Source organism: Saimiri boliviensis, chromosome 5 (genome assembly GCF_048565385.1).
Source record: "Saimiri boliviensis isolate mSaiBol1 chromosome 5, mSaiBol1.pri, whole genome shotgun sequence".
Taxonomy (NCBI): domain Eukaryota; kingdom Metazoa; phylum Chordata; class Mammalia; order Primates; family Cebidae; genus Saimiri; species Saimiri boliviensis.
In genome coordinates, this window is record NC_133453.1 from 77,739,681 (window position 1) to 77,760,694 (window position 21,014).

The 21,014-nt window shown below is 31.5% G+C and overlaps 1 protein-coding gene across 10 annotated transcripts in view; it reads right to left on the reverse strand.

Moving 5' to 3' along the window:
• Window positions 1–21,014, reverse strand: part of SLC4A10 (solute carrier family 4 member 10) — a 374,879-nt gene that overhangs the window by 114,792 nt on the left and 239,073 nt on the right. For 3 of the 10 annotated variants that reach the window (XM_074399589.1, XM_039469956.2, XM_003921933.3), the window contains 4 exons: window positions 18,822–18,982; window positions 10,999–11,187; window positions 2,183–2,274; window positions 906–995 (listed from right to left, as the gene is read on the reverse strand). In XM_074399589.1, the coding sequence (XP_074255690.1) occupies window positions 906–995; window positions 2,183–2,274; window positions 10,999–11,187; window positions 18,822–18,852 (402 nt within the window). In that variant the 5' untranslated portion in view covers window positions 18,853–18,982. The remainder of the gene's footprint in view (window positions 1–905; window positions 996–2,182; window positions 2,275–10,998; window positions 11,188–18,821; window positions 18,983–21,014) is intronic. The other 7 variants (XM_003921935.4, XM_003921934.3, XM_074399590.1 and 4 more) reach the window with 3 other exon arrangements.

The following is a 21,014-nucleotide window of genomic DNA, read 5'->3' on the forward strand; positions in this document are numbered from 1 at the left end:
ATTAAGTACCTGCTATATGCCTAGCACTGTGTCAGGATCTCTCTATATGTTATCTCATTAAATCTTCACAATGAAATTGTAGTTTTCTTACTTTACAAATGAGAAGGCTGAACTTTTGAGAACTTCTCTAAGATCAGACAGTTTATAATGCCAGAGTTGGGATTGAAGATCTCATACTGTTTCTCAAAAGCCATGTTCTTTCTAGTGTGCCATGCTATGAACAAGAAATTGAGGAATATAGGAAGCTGACACTAAGTAGAGGGTTCTAGAAATTTAACTTGCCTATTAAAAAAAATGAAATGGGCCAGTGATCGAAAATGTGATGAGAAAGAAAAGGATTAAAACAAAGGAAATTGACTTTTGACTCTTCCATAGTTTTAATTGTTTGGGGGAACCAGAAGACGAGACTACTGCCTACAATTGGCAATCTTCATTTTCTTTAATATGTTATAAAGTATTTTTGAAGGCTGCAAAGATAGGTCACACAACCAATAGCAAAATGATGTGGGGATATAAAATTCAGTATATAAAGGTTATATTGTTTTTAACAAGTTAAATCACAATTTATTTGAAAGGAGGAGCTATGTGATTTATAAGGATTGTTTCTGAGGATGTTAAATATGCCTTCTTTATACTGTTAATGTGTACATACATAAATATGCAGCTTGTTACATTACTACTTTTAAGATCATTTCAAATTAAGAATATCAGAAATTAAATGTATGGCAGATTGTGACAACTTTTTTCCAACTTGCAGATGAATGAAGATGCAATGCTTTAGAAAGATAGTTCTTAGAGTGGTAGATGGAATACATTTGAACTGGCTTAATGTTTGAACCACATGCCTCCACACAGTGAAATGAGCTTTGAACCACTGTAGAAATATAGCCCGAGTATGCCCTCACCTCTCTCTCTTGCTGGTGTGGAGGTCCTTTTTCATGTCTTTGTTTCATCCCACATGGACTAGTATGCCCCTTTTGTTGGCCTCCCAGTCCCTGCACGCATAATTAACAGACTTAAGCTGGTACACCATGCTCCCACGGAGACTCCACCAGGCACCAGAGGGAGAGCATGCACACAACTAGACCTAGATCATTTAGGCATTGTCAGAGGGATTCTGAAACAGGTCCAAGTAGCTGATCACTATTAATCTTTTCAGAACCTTGATTCAGGCTACTTCCTCCACTGATGCCACCCATTCCCACCTCCTCCCACTACTACAATTATTTCGAGTGCTAAGGGCTTTATTAAAATATTACCCTGAGTTACTTCTATTTCAGCCACTCAGATAAACAGAATTGTTAACCTGCCTTATTTTCACCAAGTATTGAAACTCCTTCTTTTTTGCCTTGTCTTTTTTTTTTTTTTTTTTTTTTTTTGAGATGGGGTCTCACTCTGTCATCCAGGCTGCAGTGGCATGAACTTGGCTCACTGCAACCTCTGCCTCCTGGGCTCAAGCAATCCTCCCACCTTAGCCTTCCAAGTAGCTGGAACCACAGGCACGCGCCACCACACCCGGCTAGAAACTTGTCTTTTCTACTCAATGTTACTTTGCCATAGCTTGCAACGGCAATTGTACAATGTCAAGAATTTGCTAATCAAAATCACATTATTGTAACTGACTCATTATTTTCTGAGAATACATTCAAGTTAATGATTTCATTTCAGTTGTCCCCAATTAGATGTAGATGTATTCCTCAATACAGTCAGTTCTTAATATGATTTTATTGAAAACTCTGCTCGGTTTTACTATGTCCTTCTAGGATTTCCTTACGGTAATGACTTTTTCTTGATTACATTAACAATTAAGTTTTATATTATGATTTGCTTTCCCACAAATAGAGGAAAGGTAATTTTGAACACAAACTAGCCAAGGTTTTTAAACAATAGATTAAACTTCTGTTAAATTCCCCGTGAAGCCCAGTTATTCTTTTTATTGGAAGAGATAATATTATACCAAGTGGCTGAAACCTGAATACTATGCATAAAACTCACATGTTCAGTTTTTTTTTAATAAGCAAAATATTACATGTGGACTTAATGCTGACATTATCTGTAACAATATCAAACTTTGACAAGAAACAAAAAAAGTGCATGCAAAATACTGTGTCAACACCTCTTAAAATGGGTAGTAATTTCTAGTAGTAATTTAGCAACTTACATGAGAGGGAGAAAAGCTCACCTTGCTAAAGTCAACAGTGCTGTTTTCTCTGCTAACATCATTTTTATTTTCAACACAGGCTGGAGCAGACTGAGGAGAAACAACTTGACCTGCTAAAAGAGATTGTTGTGACAGAATACAACCAATTACTTACATAGTTCTAGATATATTAAGTGAAATATGCACTTCAATTAAACTAGACTAACAGGTTTCTTAATGAATTTATGATGTAAGCATGAAGGGTCAATATAAATAGTTCTATATTAATACAAAAATTCTTATTTATCAGTTGCAGGTAGAAATGGGAGAATTCAGCAACAAAAAAACAATTTTCAGACAAAAATTCCAAATGATTCTTTTCAGTAAAGATTATCTACAAAAATATATAAATGTTACCAGGATTTTGAAGCATCATTGATTTCAATCAAAATTAATGGTATACATTAAAAGACAAGATAGACATCTGTTAAGATTTAAGCTCAGCCTGAAGAATTAAAAATGTAAAGTATTAAAAAGAACAAATATTTATCAGAAAATGACACGGATATTTTTAGGTTCTATTGCATCTAAAAAGCCAATGAAAAACATTTATCTGGCCATAAATCTTAGAGTTTTCTATATATGGGGGTTCTTTTAGAAATACCTTTATTTCACACAATATGAACCCAAGGATGTGATTTTATGCTTGACTATTCTATTACATAAGCATACTGATATTTGTCTGTGATGTAAAAGATAAAACTTGAATTGTTTTACTTTTCGGTTAACACTAAACTAAAACATAATTATTTTGTAGTTCTTTTCCCTATTATAGGGAAGATGATGAGAGTTAAGTGGATAGCAACGCTGGGAGTGTGGCAATGACCAGAAAAGGTTAAATTCCATCATTCACTAAATACGAAACACTGTTGCAGTGAGTCATCTGAAATTTGTTCATAATTAGCAATGCAACGAAAATTAAACCTCTCCCCATTTTATTGGTTCTTTTTCTGTAGAATGAGTAATGACAACCCAACTTTGAAGCCTTGCCTATGTTTATGATAATAACTCAATGACTCAAAATACTGCTTTTATTCACATCCATTGTAGATGGTAGAAGCAGTCTCTCTGCCTGGCTCTTCTCTCTATCTACCTAAATCCTAATTTTATTCTAAATTCACCTTTAGTGCCATTTCTCATTACTTCAGTCTCTTTCTGAACTTCTCTAAACTCCCAGTGTAAATGCAACCCCCCCCCACAAAAACCCATTTCTTTACATTGTCTCCTGAAACCCTATTTATTCTTTGTTACCTAGAAATTACCAACTGCAGCTAAAAACACTAATTATTTACTTTCAAATATTACTATAATTTTGCTTTTTGGATCAGTAAGCCTCTCAAACAGGGGTCATTTATTAATAGGAATAATTTCATGATTTAAAGTTGTTATAATGCCAGAAAAGTAATAGGATTAATATTCTTCTAGAACTTAAAGATTTCACTACTTTCATTAAACAATGTAAAAGAATATATCTGGAGAAGATAAAAATAAAATGACTTTTTAAAGTAAGTTCACCTCAAACCATGTTCACAAATTTCTGATTATAGCATATTCTAGGGAAATATATAAACTTCAGATAAATGTAAGAAAGCTACATAAATTATGTTCATTCTCCCATTTCTAACCACGATGTGCAGCTATGACTGTGAACTGTTCATTAGCAGCCTTTCAATTTACCATTCTCAAAATAATAACTGTAGTTTTAAAAAACCTTTTACATAATGCATTTGTGCTACTAACAGATGTCTTCAATCACCAGTTTCACATCATTCTCCATATTTTAATGAGTTAGAACAGTAGATATATTTAAAACTAAATTTATTGACTATTCTGTAAAATTGAGTAGTGAAATTCAAGTCATGGAAAAATTAAACATATATCTGCTTTCTTATTCATTTAATGTGGTATAAATCTACATGGAAGAACAATTATTTAGTTCTATCACCAAACATGTACAAAACAAAAGTCAAACCAGTGCAAAATCATTAACTTTGAAGAGATTAAATTTTGAATTGAATAGAAAATATATGGAAACTTAAAATTTGAAGAAATTGAATACCTTATGTTTTCATTTGTATACTTTAAGAAGACCATTTCATAAATTATCTTCAGCTCAGGAAGTATCTTTAAAACACTGACAGTTGTATTTCTCCTTGTAAATAATTATAGTAATTAATAATTAATATTATATGTAATAATTATAAGTAACATTTTGAGATTTATTGTTGTATGCTATTCTTGTTCTAAAATAAGAACAACTTTATAAAATATTACCTTATATGGTTGATAATGAAGAAGGGATTTAGAAACTATTTTTTATAAACATTTTAAGTAATGTTGATAATGACCTAGCTGAGAGTTTAACTAGCAGGAGACATATCAGATTACAGTAAACTTGCTAGTCCTAGATTTTAGATATGTTTATAGAATGTATGTTAATATAAGAAGCATAAGAACTACTAGCCCATGATATAAAAACCACAAATTGTTTATATTTCATATTTCATAGTAGCAGTAAATGGAGGAATTATTCATAATTAAATATATTTATTCACATCAAAAGTCCTGCAAAGTTTAAATAGTATTTCAAATCTTGTTATTATTTCTAAAAATGAAATAGTATATAGAACAATGTATTGGTAGTATATAGAACAATGTATACATACTATTTAAAAATTAAGCTAACAAGTTTGAATTGGGTTATTTCGAAAAAACAAGTTTTTTTAAAAGCTTAACATTTTATTTGCTGTATATATATAACTAACATTCACACATAAATTATAGTCCATAGAACTAACTGAAACCTCATAAATTAAAAATTTTTTATAGGTCTGTGATCAATTGTAATCTTTGTTTAAATATATTTTTCTTTAGTTTATGCCAGTTATTGCCACCTTTCAGAAGAAGATGATGGGAATAAATTTCAAAAATAATTTCATTAACTGAAAAACTATTACATAAAAAGAATCAAAAATTCAGATTTTGGAAGGGCATCTCTTATTTCCTTGGTGATGTCTAAGGCAATAGTGGTTCACAGAATGAAAATTTTTAGATACATAATTTTACTTTTAGCCAGAAGTGAGTATTTTCCTAACAGAATTACAAAGAATTTGCTAAAATATTTTCTCCTCACAGAAAAAAAATAATATAAAGTTAGGATTTAGCATTCATATATGTGTGGAAGCTTTATGAATGCTAATCGTACACAGTAATTTTTTAAGTGCTATACCACAGCACTTACAAATGCTTTTTACCTGTTTTTTAATATTACCTTTGTCCACTGATCACTGCCCATATTATTTCCTATAAATGAATGTCATTGCAATGTTTAATTATTTCTGTTATAATACCCACATAATTTTGAGGTATGAGATCACTATGAAAAAAGGCATTAATTCAGTAATCTTATTATATTCAGAGTAAGTTATTTAAAAACTAATAAAAAGTGGGTATCACTAAGATTAACTGGTATCTGTGATTATTTAAATGTAAATAGAAACATTTGAGAAACCTAGTATCATTTGCTATTTACTAAATACATTTTTCTGACCTGTTAAGCTCAAGAGTTCCTCACCTTAAATGAAAATTTCTAATATCTGTTTGATATCTTATCAATTAAGATGCATATTATATAGTATTCATGTTACCACCCGTTTGAATTCCTTTTCTTTGAGTTATATGAATTTATTTTTTTTTCCTCTGGACCTCCATGTAGGAATCATATATGTCAGATAAAAAGTTACTCTAGACCATGTATATTTCTAGGGCAAATTATAATAGATATGAGGGAAGTATAGGAAAAAATTAAGAGTATTTCAAGTAAATACTGACTAGAAAAATGAAGCTCTGTTTTTCTGCTTGTTACAACATAACTTTTTCACTAAGTATATTGTGAAACTGGCAAAGTCATTTTCTTTATCATAAAGTTGTGGGGAAGGAACATGAGATTACATCAAAAGTATTATTTCATAACTGTAGGCAGTATTATTAGAACACCTCATTATTGGAAAACAAAAGGTATATTCTCAAAAATCCTGTTGAGCATTATATTAACTCATTTGTCTTTAGCTATCATTCTCTTCTTTAAGTATGCACATATGTATCATAAAACAGCAGCATAGCAACTTTTAAATTTATATTTGGCCAAATTCGTATCAATAGAATATACTGCATAAATGTATCATTACTTTCTACTGCTTAATCCACTGTAAATCATGTGTACTAGAAGGAAACTGAGATGAAGACATGAAGACATTACTATTAACCTAGAGACCAAGCTGGGTTACACTACCTCAGAAACCTTCAACGCATTTAGAGTACCCAAAGGGTAGGAGATGAGGGAGGTACAGAGATGAGATGAGCCTGTTAGAGACAGACACAAGACAGAGCAAAATAAAGAAATATAAAGATGAATGACAAAGTTACATACATGTGTAACAATACATTTATTCATGGGAATAGAAAACATGAAGAAAGAGGGCTAAATATTTAGAAAATGTTGATTAGGTGAGCTACACTTCAAAAACATGAAAAGTATGCACACAGTTAAACCTGGAGAAAAATTAGTATGCCTGAAAATAATTAATGCATATAAGAAATAAATTCTAACACATCATACTAGAATTATGTTCACTCTTAAAATCTAGTCTTGACATTCCAAAAGTGTAATGACAATACAGCCTCCAGGCAGAACCATCAGTTGTGTCAGTAATGTCATCTCAATTTTCTTGGAACAGTGGAAAATATCCTATTTATTAAACAATGTTTAATTATTTAATATACACAAATATTTTAATGTGTTTCATCTCAAGCAATTTTAAGAATTATTATTCTAGCTTTAGTTTTCTTCAAAGGTAGAACATTATGAGGGACAAACTTTAAACTCTGGATATCTTATTTATGAGACCATTGTATTAAAAAAGCAATAAAACATATAAATATCTAAATACATAAAGGCAGCATGCATCTGAAAATTCAAAGTACAGCATTTGTAAAAGGAGCAAATATAATGTCATAAATCTGATTTCCAAAACCATAAATAAATACCATGCACAATATGTATGAGTACATTGCTTTAAAGGCTGGAATCTACCCAGGCCTAAAGAGTGAACTTTATGTCCCATCCTCCCAAAAAACTGTTCTTCAGTGACCTATGGCTTTGAACAGTAGTTAGAGACATTCTGCACTTTAACTCCTTTTGAGATCCTAAATAAAAGGTACAACTGGAAAGTATTCAGATTAGGAAAGACAAAAGATATGTGAAGGAAAACGAACAGAGTTAAAAATTATTGGTAACGAATAGGGCAGAATAAAGACACACTATACTTAAGAAAACTAATAATCTCAAATTATCTTCAAAAATATGAAAATTATCACAGGGGCAATAATATTTTATAATAGGTTCATAATCCCAATGTCTCAAAAGGCAATTGAATACATGACCCAAATGATAAATACAGGTACTGATAAATTTTGCCTTCTGGATCGCTTAACACAAGTCTTCTTTTTAGTTTTAGAAAATCTTCCTAGTACAAATAATTATTTGAATATTTTTGATATATTTATTTTGAGTGTTTTACCACCCATACTCTTTTCAGGGTACTAATGTCAAAGTAGATATTATATTTCTATTATTTTTGCTGTTGTTTTGCCAAATGTAACTGTCACTTTTTATTGAAACACCAGAATGAGACATTTAATTCTCACAGTTTTGATGCTTAATGAAAAGTGAAAGTTAAACACAGCATGGTGGCATTAAAAATGCATAGTGAATCCATAGCATCCTGCATGTCAGCCCTGAAGAGAATGTGGAATACCAAGAAAATAATTATTCAAAAAAGTAAACTAGTGTATTTAGAGATGAGATTGACAAATTATCACAAATCACTAAAAAAGGAATGAACAAAAGATAGTAGACTAGGGAAGGAGAAGATAAAGGAAATATACTATTTTATTAACATAATCTATAAAATGGGGAAGACCCCATTTGAAATACAGTGTCTGAATATTTCACCCCAAGAGTATCGCCAAGGTAGCCTACTCAAGATATAAGTCAATTAAGAAGTAGAAACTTTATTCTCTATGACTCTTTCAGACTTACCTACATAAGCATCAATCTGTTTTTGAAGAAATTTCAGCACACATTAAACAAGAAACAGGGACTTACTTCTACCATTATGATTAGGGAGGAAAATGTGTTCTGTTTTCAAGTTTCTGGAAACATCTTTGCTCTATTTAATTTCTATTCTATAATATTTTTTAAAAGCCAATCATTTTGCATAATAGATTTTACTCAAGAGATTTTTAAAAATTAATAGTATCACCTCTACTTTTTTGAGTTTTGAAATCCTTTTGAATCTCTGTATTATTGCACAAAAATTTAAATCTCTATTGCATATTTAAAACAGAATGTCCAATTTATATTTATGGTTATTAATTTCAATGTTTATATATCTAGAGTTTGTTAGGTTTTAGAGTTCATAAGTAGATTGAGAATCTTAGTAGTAAAGGTCTTTCATATTTTTTTCACTTTTGGGTAGAAGATTTATTTCTAAATTGGTGAAGTCTATACATATTTTCAGAATTCTCAACACACATAATTATGCAAAGTGTGTGAGGAAGCAAAACAGAGTCATAAGGAGGTGTTATAAGCTTAGGCTTAGAAAACCACTTCTGACAGCATACTCTACAACAATACTTAATTGGGTATATGAATCTTATTAGAAATGTTTCCAAGTTTTTATTGCCCTTACGTATGCCTCAAAAAGATTGTATGTGTTCAGATAAAGGCTGATTGTACAGATGGTGACAGAATCACTTCAGAACCACTCAGATTCTGGTTTTCGGGAAAACCAAACCATTTCTTAAATAAGACAAAAAGCAGGCTCTCAGAAAACCTTGTATCTATATGTAGATTTGTGATTCACAGTTATAATTCTATCATCTCTTCTTATGTTTAATAGAAGTTTAAAGTAGTAACAAACAGTGTGCCTAGATCTGCATGATATTACAATAAATAATTGATCCAATAAATTCTATAGTCTCTTAGTTCAAAAAAATAAAATGCAATGAAATTATTTGTGTAGTAAACATTATCTCCAATGAAATGTAACGTATAAATCATAAATAGTTCAAAATCCAAGATCCTTGCCTCTTTGAAGAAACATACCTCTTTCTCAAAGACATAGCTCTTATTATCTGATTTTCAGCAAAAGTCATGAAGGCGAGAGTTCATTTTTATAAAATCTGTGTGCATTCTTAGAAAGTTAATTCCTCCGTATATTTTAATAAAGTTTTTGGAATCATGCAGACATAAGCCCATAGCCAAAATTAGTAAATATCTGAGTCTATTTTAACATTATCATACCAAATACTAGAATTATAAGCATAACAAAAGCACTACTTTTGTAATACATCTCTTAGAATATAAGAGCCTGAAGTTCTGTTACCTTACGTATCACATATTTTAAAGCAAATTGTGATTTAGAATATAAATATATTTTGAATATACGATTTTATTCCAAGCAAGTTAAATCTCCTCAGAATGGTCAGTAGACTCTATGTTTATAGAGTTGGTTTTTACCATAAAGTATTCACAATTATTTTATTGAACTTAATATATGTACAGCTATACACTCTTCTATATAACAAAAATGATTTATATTCAGACAATAAAAAGTCACAAAAATCAAATGAGTATTTCAAAAATGATTTTTGTCATTAACAAACTGGTTTTATATTCTGAGACCAAAAAAATTATACCTAATCATCTTTATCTATTTAATAAAGCATTTCTTAATATTTGTTTATGTATGTATATTTAATTCAGTAGTAGGAAAACTCATTAAAATTCCCATATGAAGTAAAGTCTGGAGAAAACTAATTTTCATACATTTTTATTTAAGGCATCTCTGAAGCTTTTGAAAACAGGGTGAGATTACATGATATTTCATGCTGTCAATACATGTGCTTTCATCCATTTGTGGAAGTCAGTCTTTCCAGTAAAGCATTTGAAAATACTTTTCGTTAATTTTTATCTTTTAGAACTGGAAACTTTTAAAGCTGATTGAAGTTTAACAAATTCAAATCATCTTCAAGGAAATCTCATTTTTTTCATGAGAATAATGGAAAGGATTGATGATAACAGAAGATTCCTAAGCAACTTCCTTAGTGCAAATGATGATGAGTTAAATAAATGCAAGGAGAGAACAAAAAAAATACAGGAAAGATAAAATAGTCTGGAGCATAAATCACAGTAAGTCAAGATTGCTAGGAAACAACAGTGGTCATCTATGTTGGTATATATGATGGTGAGTGGGGTGGCTCCAACAATGTTGAAGATGCCGCACTACAAACAGCAATAAGCCCTTGAGCTGGAATCAGCCTTAATGAATGTAAAGCTGCAATCAATGCACTGACTAGTCTTTTCATTTTCTCGATTGGAATTTGTTAACTATAACCAATATGAAACCAATATCTTTCTTCCACAAACACTAGATGATGACCATGATGGCATAAGTCAAAGCCCTTCATTACATTTTTAAGCTACAGGACAAAGGCTAGGACCTTATTTGGTATTTTCATTTTTTTCCTGAACCTTTTGGGAAACTTAAATTCTTTTATAAAATTTTTACAATTTGATGCTTGATAATAAGACCATATACTCCTGTGAAAGAGTTTACAATAATCTGAATTTCAAAAAATCACTTTCTTATAAAACATATTTTAAAAGATTAGAAGCCCTTTGATATTTCAGAGATCTATAGTAGACATAAAGAGCACAATAAACAAACATTTACCATTTTTGTCCATGGAATTTGGTTCTGACTGTTTCTTGCCAATATCAGCAAAGGAACGAACAATGGGAATCCTGTTAGTGAGTTTTTTCTGATTCTGATGATGATGCTGTTTCATCAATGCCTCATGGACCCTATGGCGTACATCTTCATTCAGTTGACCTGAGCTCACTTGTTGGTCAAGAACCATATCTGAAGAGAAAAGGCCGGAAGAAGATGAGCACAGCTTTCCTCTAGCACATATGCCAGCCGTGAACCACTGAGTCCAAATATGCAAGCCCTAAACAACGTTATTCATCTTGAAATAGGAAAAACTTCCTTAAAAAATGTCTAAGTATGGTTTTATAAACAGAAATTTATCTTCCATTGTAGAAACGTTGTACAAGAAGAACTTGGGCAAATTTTAATTATAAACCATTCTATTTTAAATATATAATTCTTATTAAGTATTATTTTTCAAATGGGTATAGTTGCATTGAGAAGAAAGTTCTTTATTTCTCATTATTCACACTGATGGTAGGAAAATGTATAGAGATAATATCAAAATTCATAGTGTGTTTAAATTTGAAAAGTGGTCTTATATTTAAATATTCTTCCCATTTTCTAGTACAGAATAATTTTCTTTCTTCCTCATTAAGTAAACAAAAGTCTATCTGTGAAAATCTGATGCAAGGAGGCCTGTGACGTGATCTAGCTACTGAATTTGGAGAGTAAACAATTCTGTTTCATATGGATAGAAAATCAGCCCTTTCTCAAACTTTCCTTGAAACACACTCCCTTGAGAATGCTAGATTAAAAAGATATTCTATAACTGCAAAACAAAGACTGGAAGGTGATATTTCAGAAGTCTATAATTAAGCAGATTATTTACCATACATAGTATCAGAGATGTCAATAAAGTAGATTAGTAAAGGCATTTTAAATTTGTGATATTAAGATCACATCAATAAACATTAGTGTAATTAATCTGCTTTCTGATTATCAAATGTGAATTCTAATTTTTTTAGGCATTAACACCTTATGTAAAGCAGATCACAATGAACTGCCTTCCACTGCCTTTTTGGGTACAATAAAAGTTTTAAAGTTGGCAGAATGCTCCCTTACCAACAGTGTTTTCCTTCAGTGTGAAAGGGAAATGAACTATGGGACAGATTTAGGCCACTTTATGACATTCTAGCTAGATGACTTTGCAGAGTTGAACAGCCTCAGTGTCCTTACTTGTAGAATGGAGATAATAATACCTATATCATATGTTGATGCCAAGACTAATGACATAAAGCACCTGATTGGGATATTGAGGCTATCAGTAAATATTTCCCAGTAGAGGATTTTCTTTGCAATTTTCATTACATAGATTATGGGTTCCTGGTTTGAAATTTGTGGTGGGTTTTAATATATTCCTATCTTATAACACTTTATCAAGTAGAGACAAAACTGAGCTTATTAATAGCAGAAAACCCAAATTAAACTCTCTAAAACAATTTTATTGACTCACATAACAGAAAGACCAAAGTTAAATTGGCTCTAATTTTGCTTATCTGTGATTCTGTTAACCTCTCCTCCTCTAGAGTAAGCTTTAACCTCAGGCTGATTTTCCTTATGGTAATAAGGTGGCTTCCAGCAGCAACAAGGAAATATATATTTTTGTTCATATACAGTGAGAAATATATTGGTATTTTGTGACTTTCTCTTAGAAGAGTTATTTTTTGCCCTGGCCAGGAAAAATCATAAGTCTAACTGACATAGCCCTGCCCATCTTGAACTAATCACTGGCAAAGGAAATGGTATTCATTTGACTGACAGGCTAATAAAGAACTGCCCTTTGCTCTAGAGTTAATTCTCTAAACCAGAGATAGACAAGCTCTTTTTGTACTGAGCCAGCTAATGAATATTTTAGGTGTTATAGGCCACATGATCTCTCTCACAAATACTGAACTTTGCCTTTGTAGCAGGAAAGCAGCCACAGGCTTTCACAAATGAGCCTAGTTATGCTCCAATAAAACTTTTTTATGGATGCTGAAATTTGATTTTCATATAATATTCACATCAAATATGTTCTTATTTTTTTATTATTTTTCAACCATTTAGAATATAATCACCATTCTTAGCTCAAATGCCCTACAAAATCAGAGAGTAGGCCATATTTGGCACATGGAGTATAGTTTTCTCTATCATTTTTGTGTTTACAATGGAAAGAGGTAGAATGAATATTTGGAAGTCACCCATAATATATACCTGGAATGTTTGAAAGTCAGTCACTATAATTACCTCAAAGGTCCCTTCCAATTCTGAAAATGTATGATACTATAGAATAATATTTAAATCTATTTTTCAGTTCTTTGGAGATCAGTAGTTATAATACCCCTGGGTTAATCTGAAATAAAGGAGATAATAAATTGTCAACATATATGACATTACACTGAAACCTTGCTAAGATGGAAAAATGTATATAAAATATGCAAATACTTCATAATAGAAGTTGTAAAGTGGTTATAAGAATACCAATATGATATCATTATAAGGCAGTTCCAACCATAAGCCATGATATGAATTCCCCATTTAATATTCTAGTCAGAATTAAAAGTATTCACATAGTAAACCTTGAACGCATTTATAATTTTTAATTTCTATTAAAGCACAATGTTTCCAGGTTCGAACACTACAAAACCCATAGGTCACTATCTTCACAGTTTTTCAAAGATAAGATTTTTATTTGAAACAGTTATGTATGGAAAAGTAAATGTAAAAGAAAAAACATATTCATCTGTTCATTAGTTACAGAGAAGTACACAGTAAACTTCTCCAAAGTATAGCCGTATCAAATTATATCTTACTTGTCTGGAAAAAATTAATCATTTTTCTTAAGAATATAACTTATAGTGGGGTAAGATTTAAGTACCAAAAGGAATCTGAATTAGTAATCACTGACATTGTTCGTTTCACCACTACAATATATATTAGTATTAACTTGAAAAGTGTGAAAGGATAATGGACCATAATGGCTTTGGGTCCAGAGTGCAGTCCTGCAATCTCAGCAGGCTATGATGCCTAAATAATACAGTCTAGTCTGCCCCAGGATCTGGATGATAAGAGATAAAGCAAGAAAAAAAAAAAAAAGGACAAATAGGTCACACTCTACTAACACTAAGTACGCTCTAGAAACACTAGTAGCATTTGTGGGAAAAGGCCTCAGAAAAATGAAAAATTGTTTTTCATCCTATCATAATCCATCTTGAATGAAAGCCACTAGAGGCTATGACGTATTGCAGATTCTATATAAATCTCTGCGTTTTTGAAGATCATCATCTCAATGTTTTGAAAATCATCATCTCAATGTTTTGAAAATCCTTTGTCTTACCTTTAAAAGATATTGGGGGAGATGGGGGAATTTGATATGAAGTTCCTAGATTCTGTGATTTGGTTTCCAGCACTAACAGGATTGTGTGTACTAAAGATGTAAATTACAATAGAATACTTACTTTTCAGATCAAGGATTGTCACAGTATAGGCAAGTTAAAAAAATATATGGTTATTCCTATACTCTCAAATCTATAATTACATTCAGTGAAGCAAACTGTAGATTCTTTTTTCAATGAAAGATTTTATTTTTTATTTTTTTCCCTGAAAAACATTTATTTTATTTATTTATTTTTCTTTTTTTAAAAATTATACTTTAAGTTCTGGGGTACACGTGCAGATTGTGCAGGTTACACAGGTATACACATGCCATGGTGGTGGTTTGCTGCATCCATCACCCCATCATCTACGTTAGGTATTTCTCCTAATGTTATCCTCCATGAGCTCCCCACCCCCAGGCCTTAGTGTGTGATGTTCCCCTCCCTGTGTCTGTGTGCTCTTATTGTTGAACACTCACTTATGAGTAAGAGTATGCAGTGTTTGGTTTTCTGTTCTTGTGTCAGTTTGCTGAGAATGATGGTTTCCAGTTTCATTCATGTCCCTGCAAAGGACATGAACTCATCCTTTTTATGGCTGCATCATATTCCATGGTGTATATGTGCCACATTTTCTTTATCCAGTCTATCATTCATGGGCATTTGGGTTGGTTCAAGTTTTTGCTATTGTGAACTGTGCCACAATAAACATACATGTGCATGTGTCTTTATAATAGAATGATTTATAATCCTTTGGGTATATACCCAGTAATGGGATTGCTGGGTCAAATGGTATTTCTATTTCTAGATCCTTGAGGAACTGCCACACTGTTTTCCATAATGGTTTCATTAATTTACACTCCCATCAACAGTGTAAAAGCATTCCTATTTCTCTTTAAATGAGTTGGGGGCTATGATTGATGATCTGTCCATTGTACTAACTTTGGTTTGGTTTTAATTTCTTCCTAATTCTCATTGACAGAATTAGGCTAAAGTATACACACACTACAGAGAGGATATTTTCATCATTAATCTTCATAATGCTTAATTAAAAGAGATTAACATAGACCATAAAGTTCCCTGTAATTTATATGAATATAATTCAGAAACATATTCAATACAATTAATCTGCATATCAGACTAAATTGTGGTAAGAAAATATATCTGGAGAATTTTAGATTTGAAAAGGTTAAGTAATGTTTTGAAGGATAAAGTTTAAACTTATTGAGTTTCCTGAAACATTGGGAAACAGATATATTTTAAATTAACTTTAGCCAAAAGAAAATCCCACTTTAATTATACCAGAAATTCTTGTCAGACCTGCCAGATACAAAAGGGATTTTTTGCTACTAAGTCTACAAAAATCTCTTAAGGAATTATCTGAGTCTGTTAAAAACATAACAGAACATTGCTGTAAAGATCCTTGATCATTACAAAACAATATCTGGGTCATATTCATCTACTAGAAAATGTCTGAAAAACATAAACACTGCAAAGCCTCTGCATTCACAAAGTACTAGTGATTAGAATCCTTAAAGGTAAACTCTTACTTAGCTTTTGTAAAACTAAAACTAGTGACTAATGTATGTGAATTATGGCTAAGAGAGAAAAATAATAAATAAGAGCTGAGAAAAAAAGTTTCAGGACTGACTATTAATCACTATAGCCATAAATTATCATTAAATAGAATAAAACAAAAATTATGACTGGGCACAGTAGCTCAGGCCTGTAATCCTAGCACTTTGGGAAGCTGAGGCAGGTGAATTGATTGAACCTAGGAGTTTGAGACCAGCCTGGGCAACATAATGAGACCCCATCTAAAAAATATTATGATTAGAGGTTAGTAAAATAATTATTTCAATTTCTGCAAAGTTCATCTTCGATAAGAAACTTTCTATTTATCTGTTTATGATGAAATAGTCTCTTTCCTACTTCATATGTTGCTATGATAATAAAATATAATGATGTGAAAACACTTTGCAAAGTTAGAAGTCTTAGAAATGGAAAGTATGCTTATTTATTACAAATTTAGTAATGCAGCTCAATTTTTATAAAATAAAAATAGAAATAAAAAATAAGAAAATTACAAGCATAGAGAGAAAATGTTTTAATGAGATTATATTGAGGGCACAAATAAGTAACTTTTAAATTTAGTTAAATTATAGTTATTAATGAGAGGGACTCTCTTTTCAGTAATGATTGTAAAGGAATCTAAGGTAATGATCTATACAAATTTTTGTAATCATATTTTTCTATGTGATGTTAGCTCTAAACCACTGACATATTCTAAATGTCATTCTACAGGCTGCTTTACACTGAAAAATGGGACATTCAGGTTGGGCTACTTCAAAGTCAGAAAGATACACCCTAATTAGAAGAGCAGAAAGAATACTAAAAAGTTATTTAGGGTATCAAGACGTCATTGAACTACTTTCACTGTAAGGATAGACTTAGAAAATGTAATTTGCTTGAAAAGGCTATATTTAACCCAGTTAACCTTCACATATTCTACAGAATTGAGCTTGGGAAAGGGGGACACAGTTAGGAAAAAGTAGCATAATTTTAGACAATGAAAGTAAACTAAGTGATAAAATGAACTGTGTTTCAGTCAAATTACCAGGGGAAAATTTCCTCATAGGAATCCTGAGAAAAGCATTAGAAATTACATAATTTAAGAAATGTAAAGGCCAGCAAAAGCATAAAGGGTATGTTATGAGGCTAATTTTGCCAGGTGGTAGAATGTGACAGTTTCGTTTCCCATTTGGATTAATCTATTTTCAAAGGTAATGCCATCAGGTATTTAAGCAGCAAAAACAAACCCCTTAGAGCAAGGCCTTTAACCTTCTAAATCTTAGTTTCTTTATTTATGAAATAAGGATAACAATAATAATACCAAGCCCCAGGTTTGAGTATTAGAAAGATAATTACAAACTTAAGAGCTTTCTATACTTCAAAGTAGTATGAAAAGCCTAGCTGTTTTATTCTTAATTAAAATATAAAAATGTTTATTGGGTATTAGCAAGACCCTGTAATGTAAAGGTAAGAAACTGAGTACTATTTCAACATTCATAGGGAGTTTGCTAATTTCTTAATCTTTTTCTCTTGATTTAGTGTAGCTACAGTAGCCTGCATACTTCTAAAAATTATACATATATGTTTAACTTTATAAAGTCTTTTAGGCTACAGTTATATAATTTAAAGAATAATCTCTTTACACATGTTATATGAAACAGAAGAGGACTGCTTATCTTTCTGTTTTACACATACTGCAATGCCTATCAACACCAATGACTAAATCAATAATTTTTAAGGTGATAATTGTGCCACCAAAATTTGGGTGACATCCACTTCAAGACATCTCTTTTTCTTCAGACAGTAGTTGTAATGGAATAGAAAAAACACTGGGCTTAAAGTTAGGGGCCCTTGGGTGAAATGTAGGCCATGACAATTTTAGAGGTTCTATTTTCTGATTGAAAAATGAGAATGACATCTACTTCATAGGGCTGTCTGCAGATTAAATTAGATATGTTATTTTTCCAATACATTATTCTCATATATATTTGTAAAAACACACATACAGTTTTTTTCATTTCTATAATATACTTGAAGTATTAGGTCTTTCTATATCACAAATAAATATTACATAGAACGAATTTTACTTTTTCCCAAACTAATAATTTTTTAAACTGCCTCTTTTCTTTGTTTGTATTTTAAAAACCTCCATCAACTATTTCATTTATACTCTTTCAAAATTCATTTCTGTGTTTTTGTATTATTTTGTTTTTACTAAAATATGTTTGTCTTCCAGTAAAAAGATACAGGAGCTTTTTTACTCAATTTCTGTAATAATAACACATTTCCTAAATATAACTGTCTGTATTATAAGATATCATTGGATTCTATTACTAATCATTCATCCTAGGGACAGGTTATAGTATTGAATTACAAAACAAATCTTAACTGTATCACTTGACTTCCTCTGGAATTCAAGAGTTTTTATTAAGTTTAAAATAAATTGCCATAACTTTCTATGTCCATTCTAAACCAACATTTTTCTGTTTATTGACATTTTTTCATTTGGTTATTTCATGTGTTTGACTATTGAAAATAAGTATTTAGCTTGAGGTTTTCTTTTTTTCCTTTAAATTTCTAGTGGTGAGAATCTAAATGCGATAATGAAGATAAACGATGAATGGGAATCAAGACACTAGGTTCTTGTCCTAGACTTGGCACTGCCAAATTAGACAATATTTCTCTGAGATTCAGCTTCTTTTATCTCAAAAAACAATGTAAGAGAAAATGACTTTTAAGGCCTCATACAGTGATTGTGAGAATTCATTTTCCGAAGTTCATATATATATTGAATTATAAGGAAAAGAGAGTAACAAAAAAGTAGCTGTGCCTATAAAATAGACTAAGAGAGAAAAAATATACCTGCAATTTCTTCTAAAGTGTTGGCATGCATGTCCAGCAACACAGTTCCATTCAGAATACAACTTCTCAACTCAAACAAGCTGTGCAATGAAAGAGTAGCCACATACGGCTTGCTCCACCTTTCTCCTCCATCTTCCACATCTTCTTCAAACTTCAACCACCTATACAAATAAATATTATCAGCACAGTTTATATTATATTGTAGATGAATGATCCTTTATCCCAAAAATAAAAGGTTGGAATAGAAAAATAGTCATATTGTGTCTTGCTTCATAGGTTTTGGAAGTATATTAAAAACTAGCTTAAGCCATTTGGCTTATTTCATTTTAATTCAATTTAACTAGTATTCTTTTGTAATTAAAAAAATTGAAAATAAAGGAAAATTCATGATATTTTGTTAACTTGTCTAACCCTGAAGAAACATTTAAATATAAGTGTTTAACCAGTGATCACAGCTAACCTTATGTACCACTAATAAAGAACGTATACTTCATGGAAAGTTAATGTTAATTGAAAAAGAAATGAAAGAATACTTATTTTTCTTTAGTGGGAAGTCTTAAACATGAATATTTTAGTCTCTTGGTAATTTTCTTATAAAATCTTGAGGTAGGCTAGCATGATTTGGGGCCTATTATATGGGAAAATAATTATTAGGCTTGCTTGGATGGAAGCTAGTAATAACAGTCACTCCCTAGGGACTGAATATGTGAGACTTGAGCTCAGACTCCATCCCTGGGTGTTCCTGCCAGGTTAGATAATCAGAGAAGAATCTTGATGTCATTATATCAAATACGAGACTAGTGTCTTCTTGGACTGAAATGAATAGTAATACCATATTATCTGTAAGCAAGATAAATGGGATAGATAAAGAGAAACCAATGATTTTATTGCTCTGGCACAAACTTCTTAATCTCTTATCCTTTTAGGAACTTGCTCTCTAATCCTAATAAATGACTAATGTAGTTTCACCATTTCTAATGACCCTTAGTCTAAATTGTCTTGCCAACCTCCATCTCCACCATTTCCTTCATTCCTTTTCTCCTTAGTCATTTTTGACCCTAATTTCTCTTTCTAAGTAATATCATTCAAATCCTCTACATAATATTGTATCACTATTTTGTGTAATAAAGTGGTCCAACTTCAACACACAACAAATACGTGGGAGTAATCAAGTGGATTAGCCAAAAGTAGCTAACCGAAAGAGTTAGTCAGAATGATTAATATGAAGAGTAGTAAGAAGGATCAGGAAAGCTATGGATCTGTCTCCAGTGTTTAGGAAGCAAAAAGAAAAAAAAAAAAAAGTGGCATTTCTATTTGACCCAGCAATCCCAGTGGGATTGCTGGGTCAAATCCCAAATGATTATAAATCATTCTACTATAAAGACACATGCACATGTATGTTCACTGTGGCACTGTGCACAATAGCAAAGACTTGGAACCAACCCAAATGACCATCAAGGATAGACTGGATAAAGAAAATGTGGCACATATACATCATGGACTACTATGCAGCCATAAAAGAGGATGAGTTCATGTCCTTTGCAGGGACATGGATAAAACTGGAAACCACCATTCTCAGCAAACTGACACAAGAACAGAAAATCAAACACTGCATGTTCTCACTCATAAGTGGGTGTTGAACAATGAGAACACATGGACACAGGGAGGAGAACATCACACACTGGGGTTTACTAGGGGATGGCGGGGCTTGGGAAGGGATAGCAGGGGGTGGTGGGATTGGGGAGATAATGTTACGAGAAATACCTAATGTAGATGACAGGGGAATAGATGCAGCAAACTACCATGGCATATGTATACCTATGTAACAATCCTGAACAATCTGCACATGTACACCAGAACTCAAAATATAATTTAAAAAAAAAGAAAAAAAATGGTCAGAAATTGAAAAGGAAACCAATAGGGAAGAATATTTATACTCACCAAAATTTACAATCAAGTAAGAATAGGTATGGCTATATAGAATATATGGATATTGAAAAAACTTACATTTAAGCCACAAATCACCAACAGTATCTCTTCAAGGCTGAGTATTTTATAGGACATTTTTGTCTACACAGAAAGTTTTCATATTAGTTATTCTTAAAGTTTTTCAGTCCTAAACAGGGCCATAATACCTCATAAATCATATGATGGTCTTTAGTATTGTTACGAACTACAACTGGTTCTCCCTCT